At 41.4% G+C, this 13,178-nt stretch overlaps 1 protein-coding gene across 1 annotated transcript in view; it reads right to left on the bottom strand.

Annotated features, from left to right (window-relative positions):
• The window catches only part of POC1A (POC1 centriolar protein A), a 55,849-nt gene that overhangs the window by 20,580 nt on the left and 22,091 nt on the right, over positions 1 to 13,178 (bottom strand). The window contains exons 8-9 of the mRNA XM_018068566.1: positions 6,118 to 6,186; positions 3,883 to 3,978 (exon numbers count right to left, since the gene is read on the bottom strand). Of these exons, the coding sequence (XP_017924055.1) occupies positions 3,883 to 3,978; positions 6,118 to 6,186 (165 nt within the window). The remainder of the gene's footprint in view (positions 1 to 3,882; positions 3,979 to 6,117; positions 6,187 to 13,178) is intronic.

Raw genomic sequence — 13,178 nt, 5'->3', positions numbered from 1 at the left:
AGCAGGTCTCAGAGTCCTATCAGGAGCTGTAAACTAGGCTACATAAGTTCTCTGCTTGCAGAATGTACAGCTGCAGTGGAAGGAGAAACACTTCCCCATCACCTGTAAGCTTATGTTCTGCTGTACCAGGTACCTCTCTCGACAGGATACTGTTAGTTGAGATAACAGACCACCCACAATCCTTGCAGCCTGTACATTTCACTCCTTTTGGACATGTGAAGCCCCTACTCCTCCTGTTCAAGACAGTTTTGCTTCTGAGGTACTCTAACACAAACAAGCTTTAAGGTATTTTTCTTTAGAAAGCTATATGCAGAGGCTGAGGCCAAAGTCTCCTCATCAGCCTCCTCCTTTGCAAAATAATATTTTGCACAGAGTTACAACATGCCTCCACAAACAAACACAAGTTTATGTTTAAACTTGAGCAAAAAATCTCTACATCAATGAATATCTACTATTTTCCATAATATTGCATGGAAAAACTGTTTACCCACTTAACTTATTCGATGTTTTTATTCATAATTTTCAGAGTACAAGTTTAGATGAACACACAAGCACTTTCTAACTGTCCATGTGACATCAAACTTTCAGCATTTGCTCGTGACACTTGACCATACACAGCCTTCCTGGAACTGGTCAACAATAGCAGCAAATCTGTGGTGTAATGAAATAAGTGTTCTTGCACACTCACATCAGCTGTAACTGCACATACAAAGCTTTCCTTGTATTTGTAAAAAAGAAAAAAAAAATCCACCACCAAACCCCCAAAATACAACACATTTTCTGCCCTCCCTGGAAAAAATAAATTGTATGATGAATGTTTTCAAAACATTTCAGAACAGTGAACACGTCCTTTGATCTGATCCTACACAACTCCTCATACAGACAGACCCAAATGCTCACAGTTACTGACCCCAGACAGCCATAAGATCCCATATTTTTGAGAATACAAGCAAAATCCACACCCCTCTCATTCTGACTTTCCTCACCACTCAGTATTGCAGCATCAAGTATGAATTTACTCTTACCCTTCAGATTCTAGATCAAAGCAAGCACGCTCACGGGATCAAGACACAGGATTGCAAGATGTGATTTCTTCCCATCAGCTTCACATCACACACATCAGGAGAGCTTGCCCTGAACCTTGGTTTTCAAGGTGATTATGCAATACTTAATAGCAACAATTGTTAGCTTATCATTTAAGAGTAAGCATTCATTGCAGAGGTACTACTTCTGATCTAACATTTACAGTCTCACATCTATGCTAACATGTTTATAATTCACTTCTGACAGCTTTAGTGTTCTATCACACTCTCATGTCTGTGCTTTTACACCACAGTCATGACTGCAAATCCTGCTCACTGTGACCTTCCCTTTCATTTGCATTATTCCTTGCATGGATCAGTTTTACTTTCAAAGGAAGCTGCATCTCCCAAGCCTCATATATTTACAGCAAACAGAAGCAGGTGGGCAGAACAACTTTGAAGTTTACATCTGTTGTTTCAAACACATCCAATACCCTGATTCACACTGAACTTGAACCAACTGCCTCAGAAACCAGCATCTTCTAAAGGCTCCAGTCTCCCTCTTCCTATGGAAGTGAAAATTGATTTCGAGCAAGTTTGTTTTCAAGCTCACCAACCCCAACAGTATTTCATTACTCTTATCCCACAGGTTATTTAGGATTGTTTTTTCTTCCTATTCATCTTGATGACAAACTAGTTTTGATGTCTGTGTTCAGTTATTTCTTCTTGCATCTAAGTCAGACCCTCCCAAGGAGAAACCAGTTACTGCACTGTTTTCATTTCTATCTGTTCTTTCACAAGGCCTAACAAAAATTATACAGCTACACAAAAGCATAAGCTCTCCTTGGAAAAATATTCTTTTGGACTTAAGGGTGAACACAGATCCAAGATGCATTGAGAATAGTGTTCATATATTTTAGGCACGTAAAAACCAAATAATAACCTATATGCCTATTTTAAATATAGTCACATCCTGAAATGTTTGCAAAATCTCAGGATTATTCAATAGGCAGAATCCTGGCACACTAACACAGGAGTAGAGAAAGAAGGAGCAACTTCACTTTTGATTGAAGGAAAAGGTGACCTTGGCATGAAATCAAGATCTGCAGGTGGCAGTGTCAAAGTCTGAATTTGATGGGAAAAATAACCATCTCAACTACACAAAACCCACCAAAATAAGTAGTTCATTATTAAAAAAAAGCAAGCATTTGGCTCAAAACAAGAAAGAAATTAATATACAGTGAAGTTTAAGTCTTGCATTGAGGGTACTCTTAATGAGCCCAGCATGATGTATTTCTAAAAGATACAAGTCATAGCATTCACTTGAAAAAAAAGAGTAGAACTGCCATGAATGGACAAGTTATTATAGAGCCAAGACTTTCATGCTCAGGTTATATGTAAATAGCAAACCAAGACGTTTTCAGAGATATCAGCTTCTTTTTAACAGCAAGGAACATTTCAGATCAATTCTAAATTTAATCTTAACCTAGGTTATTCAAAACAAGCTCTCAGAGGACACTGTTTATTCTTCCCCTTCTAACTTTAGCAATTGTAACTGCCCTTAATACAAGGATATTAAGTAGTAGCCATATTTTGCAGCTCCCATGCTGCATGCCCAAGCCAAAGATTGCATTTGGGTGGCAGTTCAAAATACTCCTTTGAAGTAATTTAGGTTCCCAAACCAAAGTGTGTCTCTGCCACATGACTCAGAAGGGATTCATTTTGCCCTCTGCAAAAACACAGCACCTGGCCCAAACCAACATATTACACCCCACAGAATACCCTGTGCCCTGTTTCCCACAGCTCAGATCAAACCCTTGTCAGCCACCACCACATGACATGGATCTGCCTGTCAGTAGCACAGAAACAGCTGGTCCCAGCTGGATGTTTTGCCAGGTAAACCCTCTTCCACAAGGGAATGGTTTTGTTAGAGGGACAGATGTTCAGGGTGGTTAGTCATTGTTCAAGGGATTTATAATGAAGAGGTTTTATAATGAAGAACTAAGTTTTAGAAGAGATCAGACATTTTCTTCCTTTCCTTAAATTACTACTGGATAATATGCTCTGGCACAGGGAAGGGTAAACTTATCATGTGCCATTAGCCAACACCTTGTCTACGTTATTTAACCCACTCACTGGAATGTTACAAACCGAAACTAGTGGGTTTTTTCCCCAGAAAGGTTTTCTTTGTCTCTGCTGTATTTCACCCCAGAATTACACTACACCATATTTTAAATTAAAGCAGATAGAGTTCAAAGTTACACCAGTTCAATAGGCTAATAAACAAAGAGGTCATTGGACTGATAGTTTCATAGCCTGCATAGCTTTAGAGTTAGAACACTGGAGGGGAGGAAAAGGAAGAAGTCAGATTTAGCCAAAACCAGCCAAGGATCAATAAGTACTTTCATGTCCTCCTTCCTTCTGTGACTGCTTTCTCCCATCCTCTCCCACTCACCTTGCACTAACCAACCTCTAGTTTTGTTTGCTTTCTTTAGCAGCTTCAGCTGTTCCTCACATCTGCTTTTTTTGTGAGCTATCATTCAAGCCTACCAGGGATTCTTAAACAGAGGCTGTTAATAAAAAAACACATCCATATATGCACTAAGCTTATGTCCCCTTTAAAATCATTATAGATAATTTTCCTATAAAGAACAGTTAAACAAAGCAAACAATACAAGTTAAAAACAGATATCCTCCAGCTCAAATAAATACCAAGTAAAGATGGTGCCTGGGGAGAACACACCCACCACAGGATTGTTTAAAACTATAGAAGGAATTAGCCAACATTTAATCCAGGACTTTCAAGCTGCAGAAAGTGTTCTGAGAAGGAACTCTACATGATTACTGCACGCTGACCTACCCCAGTGTGATGGGACCCATCCACAGTACTGCAAGACTTCTGTGTTTTCAGTGCATCACCATAATCTGCATCAAAGTTGGTCTTCCACACCATCACCTGCAGAAGAAAATTGACTCCATTAAAATTTTCTATCAAAGTTTGCTTAAGGGACAATTTTGTTAACACATCAGAGAAGAGTTTACCTAGGAAAGCTTTGCCATGGATTAAATTAAGGATGTTGTTTGTAAATATGCTACTGAATACAGACATAGCTTAACTGAGTTCTCAATGGGTAAGTGACCTCTTCCAACATTCTTTGGGTCAAGAACATCACGAAACTAGAATGACCTAGAAAACTTCAAAGCAACATGCAGAATAAAGCATTAAACCCACAAATATTTTAAAACATCATACTTGGCATTATAACACTTATCAGCCACACCACAAACAACTAGTCACTCATTTATCATGAGACTCATTCAGAGGAAGAGTTAGTACTGAGACTAGCATTACAGATCTTGAGCTAGTTTGTCAACTCAATACCAAATTTAAATCCCACTTACAGCTCCCTGCTCTCCATAACACAGTACTGGTTTCAGAAGAGAGGCCTCTAACACATAAATCACTTTAACACATCACGAGCAAATTTATGGAGTAAAACCCTTAGCAGTGTCCCTACAAGTCTAAAGAAAGTCAAGAGTAATCAATCAGCTATTTCAGAGGTCTAAAAGACACCTAAGAACCCAGGCAGCTCATCTTGGTTATCAGAAACATCAGTGTTTATTCTTCATTTGCAAATTTTCATCCCTGCTTCACATGAAAGCATTTTTCTTTTGCAGTTGCATGGTTAACCAGTGAGGTCATTCCATTGTGTAACAGGACAAAAAAGTGATGCTCTTTTATTGTGTAGATTATACAATCTATATTAATTGTATACATTGCCTCTTCACAGCTACCAAAGGTGTTATTAAAACAAAGATGGGCACTGCCACTTAGTCTAACCTGGAGATTAAGACCAATGCAACACAGTTCAGTGAAGACTGGTGAGAGAAAAATGGATCCTTGCTCACACCACTACTTTGGGTTGAAGTCAGTCCATGTCTTCAACTCACACTGTTAAAACCAGCACATATTTGCAGCACAGGCTCATTTAACAGTCCTGTTGGCAGCTCAGTAATTAAGTATTTTTTTTGGAGAGGCTACCTGTCTAAACTACCACACAAAAAAAATCCTTTTTAACCTGCAGAGATGCTCCTGATAATTATTTGTTGTATTTCTCTTTGATTCAGAAAGCCAGAATTCAACAAGGTCCATTCCACTGAAAAAGCTTCTTGCATGTACACAACTGCCAATTTAGGGCTAATTCTGTTTTTAATATATATATATTTATTTATTTTAAGGTAAAGTTCTTTCTCCATGCACAAAAGGAAGCACTGCCTGCCTTTTCAGATACAAATCCCAAAGGAGAGAGGCAGTTCCTTCATGGGAGCCAAGAATAGGAGAGCCAAGAGCCACCCTTCTCAATACATGCATCCAAAACCACAAACTCGAGCTCCAGTGGCAAGGGCTGCCAAAGAAGTTTGTTAGGACCCCTTGCCATGAACATACCTGTATAAAGCACCCTGCCAGGGAGGCACTGCCAGTCAGTGTTTCAGTTTAACACCACCAGGTGATACTTTGCAATGAGCATTACTTTGGCTTGCAGAAATGCCAACCACAGAAGAAACAAAAGAGCTGACAAAACACAAGCCTTTCAAAAGAATCTGCTTTACACAACAAAGAAATGTAGGCTAATACATCCTTTTAAGCTCAAAATGAAACAAATAATGAGTCAGCTTCTTGGCTACGCCTAGAAATCGAAGATAAATAAAATTTCTTAAGTTTTCTATTGAAAATAAGTAATAATGAAGTGCAGCTTCCAGCTATAACAGGGCTTTTATTAAGGAAGAGAGAAACAACAGCAAGCAGGCATTATTTATTTCTTGTGTTAGATAAGCACTTCAAGAGCAAACCTTTATCTAGTGACCTCAATATAATTCTGTAAGACAAAAACCAGGATGAATCTCTTCAAAACAGTCTGTTTAAAGCCTTTAATAAAAAGTGGTCTTAAAGAGCCAGGATGACAGCCTATGCCACCTATCCCAGCAAATTTAGAAAACAGAGTTAAAATGCAGCAACTCACAGAACTGGCATGAGCTACAACCCTGTAACAGTAACAACAAGGTACAAAACAATCAAACTAAATGAATCAGATACCTGTTCATCAGACCCTCCAGAAGCAAATAAGTCTCCAGATCTTGAAAATGCTACACAGGTGGCTGGGCCCTGCGAACACATTTAAAAGATAGGTTTAAAAAAACATGAAAGAAAACAAAGTGTTATGAAGTTCCATTCATTGCAGCTTTACAGGGTATTTCTCATTTGACATTCAGCAAACTAAAGGTAAAATTTAGGAAGTTCTTTCTTACCTGTCAGGTAAATGGGCCACAATTAAGATGCTAAGCTTGCTGGCAACTTACCATTTTCCACACTTTTGCCCCCAGTTTAAGATACCCACTTTTCAATATCCATGGCATTAAAACAGAGACAGGAGCAAAACAATTTTTACAGAGTCGGGCTTTTCCTTGTTCCCCTCAAACATTCCACACAAACTCCTCATTGCAGAAGACCCAATGCTTAAAGCTCTTGCTTTCTGCACCATCACATTAACTTCAAAACATGCTTGACCAGTTATCAACCACAGCAATCAACTTGCACCAATTAATTAGGCCAAGGCTACAAGCATTTTAAGTCAAGAAATCTGTCCAAGGAAGGACAGAGGTTTCAAACCAAGCAGGCACCTGCAGCAGACAAGCACTCCTTACAATACCATCACTTGTCATTTTTAAGCTGCAGCCTAATGATCCATGCAGGTTTGTGTTAGTTGCAAGGTTTTTTACTGAAGAATAGAAGGCTGGCTTAAACTGCTTTTCTCCCAGCAGTTTTACAGAAGAGATGCCAGGGTTGATGCATCCAGGATCATCTTCCCACAGCACAAGCACTCGCATTCTGAAGAAGCCTCGTGCATGAAACAGTCAGTTCTGAGAGACTTCAAATGCTGCTGAGTGCTACAGCACTGCCTGAGCAGCAGCACAGGTGTCACACCACACACCTGGTTCAATGTGTTTCAACCTCCCAGCAAGCACACAGGAGGGTGCACGTGGGAAGGATGAGGCAGGTTAAACAGAGCTGGGAAATGGTTACATGTGTTCAAGCACAGGCACAACAGACAAATTGTTCCGCTCAGAATAAACAGCCGAGAACCCAGATCGTGGAGTTCTGTGTCAGCTGCTCAGCACATTCCCTTGCAGAACATCCTAAGGCAAGAGCCTTTTCCCCAGCTGAAATGAGCAGAGGCAGGAATGAGAACTTCCTATGGCATCGACAAGCCAGGGGGACTGACGGGGGAAACACCAAAAACTAAAACCACAAACAAAAAAGTCACAACAACCCCCAGAAAACTCCACCACACCATCATACACCTCCTCAGAAGAAGAGCTATCCTCTTTCAAGGAAGATCATGTATCTCAGAACACAAGTAAGAAGCTTCTCCCCACTCTGTATCAAGTTGCAAGGAGAGACTATTCTATTAGGAGTCCACATCTTCCCAATGGGCATCACATGGAAATGTCACATCCAGTTTGTTTCTGATTTCCCTTCTTTCCCTCCTTTGTTACAGAGAACTTACTGTTATAAATCCTGAAAGTAAACAAATAGCCAAAGATTGCATCAAGCAGCCAGCTCTCACTGCAACCTGTGCCCCACAGTCCTGTGGGCTTCCAAACATGCTGGCACAAGGTTATGCCAGCAAAACTAGACCTTGATGTGGTCACTCCCAGTGTGAAGAGTTTTAGTTTCCTTAAAACATATTAAGGTATTTCCATGTTATCATTTCACCTGCAGTGAAATTTCAAAATGTTTTGAGGTCTTCTAATAGTAACACCTTACTCATGAGAACTTGCCAGAAATGATCTAGTAGCAGCAATTTCAAAATGTACTCATTACTGTGACTAAGCTTGTTCAAGTGACACAGCAGTGACTGGGTTAGATATTTCAAACCAAAGACACTGCCATCAATCAGCTGAGCCTCTGCCTTTATTCCCACCCACCCTTCCCAGCAGTTCAGCTCTCTCCCGACCACACTGTCGGGAATGGAAGCTCTAAAATTGCAAAAGCAAAAGACAAATACCCAGTAAGAAAGGGCAGGAACAACTACATAGCCAGAAAACTGCAGTGGTGAATATTGCTCCAAGGTAGCAGAGCTGAGCAAAGAGAAGCTGCACTCTGACTATAATAAACCAAAGTTAGGAGGGCAGGAAAAAAATCCAAGACAAAGTGTTCAGGAACGAGCACAAGTGAGGAACACTGGAGAGGAGCAATGTTTCCCAAAAATATTTTTATCAGTCTAAATATTTCAGTGTATTTAGACAAAATCTGGCACAGAACAAATCACATCAAAACAGGCAATGAACTGACTCCAAAGTCATGGCATTCTTAAGGGAAAAAAAGTTCAACAGAACATATTCCTCCCAAAATAGAAAATTATATCAAAGACTGAACGTGCCTTTATAAATTGAAAGAAAGGGAACAAACAAGTCCATAGACACAACATCCTCCACAGATTTGTTGACATAAATTAAGTGAAAAGTATTCCTGCTACATACACTCACAGAACTCTTCCCAGATATAACAGGTTTGCTGTAGCAACATAGTTTGCCAAATACTCTTGCAATTTAATATAAACACACCACACAAAAATAAAAAGCTACACTTGCCAGTTATTAGACACAGCCTAACTTCCATTTCTCCCAGGTAAGCACTGCAGAGATCCAACAGATTTCTAATGAAGTCTTGGACAACAGGCAAGTGGTTAGGGATTGAAGAATTCAAATCTTCCTTCTTTTTCCCTCCTTTTAACTTATGGCTTGCATCGAAAGTGTCAAAAAGTACCAGCTGCATATTTTAAGCTTATTTCCCACACAACTAGAACCCGTGGGATGAAGCAGCCCTTTAAAAGATCACTTTCCTCTTTCTGTAGCAGGTTACAGTGGCCTTCTGTTAGTATCTCCTGGAGGTTCAGAATTTCCAGTCTGCATCCCCGTTGTGCCGGGTGCTCCACACAAGCTGCTAGCACCAACCCCCAAATTCCTACAGATTCTTGCCTTACACTAAACAGCAAGCTGCAAAAAGAAAGGGTTGGACAACAAGAAACACCGAATCAGAAGTAAGGAACATCTCTATTTAGCCTCAGCAGGTCAGCAACATGAGTACCACCAAGCTTTTGTGTATGTTGAGTAGAGTTTGAGATTGTAACAACAGTGTTTGTGGTACTGGGAGAGGGTTGCAGAAAGTTTGTGGGAAAGTACAGAAGAAAGCAAGAAGTCATCCACTGGAATTGTTGAGTGAGAAGAACATTGCCACTAATTAATATTCATCTCATCTCCTCTAGTGAAAGAGCACCAGGCAGGCTGGGAGGGAAGTCCCATAGAACTTTGAAAAGGAAAATTCACTCAAACACTGGATGCACCAAAGAAATTGAAAAGAAAAAGGAAGCCACACAGAGGGGATAACTGCATCAAACCTGGTCCTTTGCAGCATTCCCAGTGGCAGATATGTATGCCATGGCAGCTGAAACACCAGGTGACAGCCCACTTCTAGCTGCATACATAGGTAAGAAAGGTGAGGCCCAGCATGTTACACAATTCATGTGCAGACTGAAACCCCCAGAGATGGAGATTACACCTTCTCCCTGTTTTCCCACTTCCTACAGAAGGATGCTAGTGATCACAAGGCCTTTATTGCCCTAGCAACACACGGGTTGATCAGCTTAAATAAAACATTAAGTTTGGCCTTCAAAACAGATGTTCAGAACTATTCTGAATGACTTGAATGCATTAATCACCAAAAGATGGGATCCGAAGCCAGGGCACAGATTACAACACCAAGGGAGTGACTGGAGGGATGCTGAGAGCATCAGGAACAACTGACACAGGGATGACATAAGGTAACAGGAATAGCATCCCCGAACACAAAGCTTTCAAGGGTAGAGCTAAAAATAGATATCTCTGAAATAAATATGTAAGAGAAAGGCCAAGAGTTTAGTTTGGAGAAATGAAAATACGCCTGGAGCACACAGTCATACCTGCATGCAGGCAGCAGATAATGTGTATCATCCAAAAATAATGACTGGACAATCATGGAGAAATCCCTCCTGAACACCCTCTTCTCCCCACAGAGTTGCTGGGCACAGAAGGCACATCACTCTAACAACAGCAGGGCCAACACCAACAGTCAAGTCAAGAGAGGCCAGACTTCCAGGCTTCAGCTAGGAAAAGAGCCAACATTTTGGCTTCAGCATAACAGAAGAAACAAGAGCCAGGTTGGAGAGAGTCCAGGAATAAACCAGAGGAGAGTAGTTTAACGATGTACTGTCTGCACTGTGAAAGGAGAGGCAGTGAGGAAGGAAGTTGGAGAGACAAGTGGGGTCAAAGATGCCAGTAGATTTTTAATTTGTTTTTTAATCCTGAGAGAAACTAATGCAGAGTAGAGAAGAGCCAGGTAAGAGAGCAAGGGAGGTGCCAAGAGCTGGAACAAGGCACATCTAGAGGATGCAAATAGCTGAATTAAACGAGAGCTTCCTCTTCCACTGCCAAAAAAGGAGATGTAGAAGTGAGAAGATATGAGCCAGTGCATTCAGTCAAACTGTCCTGGAACAAAAGAGAAAAAGGAGATACGAGAGGAGACAAGGCCTGAGAAGCAAATCCAGCAGCAACCAACACCCTGGGATCCCAGGCATGGCATCATCAGTTCTAGGCATAAAAGAAATAATACTGAACAGAGCAGTCACTGCTGACTGTTAGCAGTGCTTTCAGCTGCTTCATGCACAGGAGAAGAAGGCAAGTCACATTTGGACAGATGGACACTGAGATGACAGAGGGTAGAGGAGCAAATGATGCAAAGAATAAGTGATCAAGACAATTAGGAAACACCAAGAGCAAGTAAAAAACTTGATAAACACATCCAAGTGCCAAAGAACAGAGAGGGTCTGAGATAGAATGCTGGTTGTCACAACTTTCACCTATTTCTTTTATTGGCACATTGGAAAATCAAGAGGTGCAGGACAGATAGTCCTCAAGTAGGGATGGAATGGAAAGCTATACAGACTGTGGAAAGAATCCACATCTCCAACAGTAAGGACAAGAAAAATGTTTAGATGAAAAGGGCAGATTCCTAGAAACTGCACAACGAGGGTGATAACACAAAGGAGAAAAAGGGAGAGGGAAAGGGAACCAAGAGGAAAAGCACGGGGAACAGAGATAGCAAGGGCAACAAGGGATGTTTCCTTGCAGAATACCTCTGACACACAGTCACAAGGACTCTCAGTCCACTGGGCTTTGGAAAGTTCCTGTATTAATACACAGAGCAAGACTGTCATGCCCCCTGCACCCTCCTTCACCAGGGAGTAAGGGCTACAGTTAACACAGGGAAAAAATTATACTGGGAAAAATTATACTGGCATCTTATAATTGAACCTTCAGTAGCTTTAACTCCTGAGAGCTTCAGTTTAAAGAAACACAAAGCAAGAACAAACAAAGCACTCATATTTCCTTTCAAGACCCAGTAATGCTAACCTGAAGTCAAGTGCCTGTTGTTTGTGATACACCTTTCTCTCCCTTTGTTGTTTGGCTTCTGTGCAGCCCTGAGATGTCCTCGAACCCTTCAAAGAGGACCAGGCCTGCACAGATGTTTAATGCCACCTAGGCAGAGCTAGCAGTAGACAGTAAAGGAGCACATTTTTTTCCTGTGCACCTGCTCAGGAACTCTTGCTCATTAGTCAGCCAGCAAAGCAGAGAGCACTTATGTCACCCAGGTAGGTAAAACGCAGCTACTTCATAGTTCAAGTCAAGGTTGCTTGGAGAATTGCAACTTTGTATTTTCTGTCTTCCTATTTATAAACATAACCACGAGATGTTTTCTAAATATTTACTCTGAACTTCCATTCCACCGAGGAAGTCAGTCTGGAAATGCTCTATTCAAACCACTCCAAAGGCCAGACAAGCACCATGTACATACCTGCTCCCCTCTAACAACTCTCCAGGGGTGACTTAGGGGCCCCAAAACGTTCTGTTCCTCACCAGTAATCCCATCACAGTACCAGTGATGGACTTACATACCAACCCAGTGTCTCATCTGTATGGAATTGGACAAGAGCACTTCACAGCTTGAAGCCCTCCAGAACCAAAATATGTAGCACAATACAGAATGATACTTTGCAGCTGCAAGATGTCAGCTCCAAGCTGCAAACTCCTGTCTCTAACGATCCTCCTGCTACAAGGGGCCAGCTACATTTCAATTAAAGACAGCAATGTAAACTTGGCCAACCTCCCCATGTAAACTGCAGCTAATCAGCTGCTAACAAATTCCTGGCACTCCAGCAGTTGCGTCAAAGTATGTCTAAAGGACCTTAGGGTTTTTTTCCTTCAAGTGTCCACTTGCATGCAGCCTTCCCAGAACAATGTAACAGCAGCCAGCTGTCAGAGGAGGAACAAAGTGTCAAACCAGCATGTTCAACCACACAAAGTCACAACTCAAGAACATCTTCAGAACAGGCTGTTCATGTGGTAGCCCTCACTTAAAAAGGCAAATCTACCTAATGACCAAAAATATCCACCTCCCACTTCATTTCTAACCACTTGGGGATGCTGGCACAAATCACAGTGTTAACAGGGAGTGGGGGAAAAAATCCTTCAGTATTAAGTAGACTGGATTTATCTATGGACTGAACAGGCTGGAGAAGCAGCCAGTGCAGGAATCCACCTCAGCAGCTTCTGGTGAAAGCAGGGCCTGTAGACACTGCCATTGCTTACTGAGAATGAAGCATAGGTTGACATATGCCTTTAGTGGAAAAGGTATCTGTTAAATCAGGCAGTAAAAGAACCAGTCCACAACAATACAGCACATATCAGAGAGGGAATGCCAGCCAGGGCTATGCCAGGACTGGTTCCACAGCCATCTCACTGCAATACCCTTAGAGACAACCAGAAGGCTCTACCAGCCACTTTGATACTTGTACTTGTTTCCAAACTGAAGGATCTGTGATTGCACAATGGCAGCTACCCTTCAGCTATGCCAGGGGCAAAGCTTTTCCAGTGCCAGTCAGACGCCCAGGAGAGAGTGGCAGACATTGTCCTACTGATCTGAAGCAACAGGGAGGAAAAATACAGAGCTTTAACTCTACTTTTGAACAAATGACCCTCAAACCAACTGTTCAGCAGAAG

Source organism: Manacus vitellinus, unplaced genomic scaffold (assembly GCF_001715985.3).
Source record: "Manacus vitellinus isolate BGI_N305 unplaced genomic scaffold, ASM171598v3 scaffold_14_pilon, whole genome shotgun sequence".
NCBI lineage: Eukaryota > Metazoa > Chordata > Aves > Passeriformes > Pipridae > Manacus > Manacus vitellinus.
Note: the sequence above shows the minus strand (reverse complement) of the source record. Positions and strands in the feature narration are given on the sequence as shown.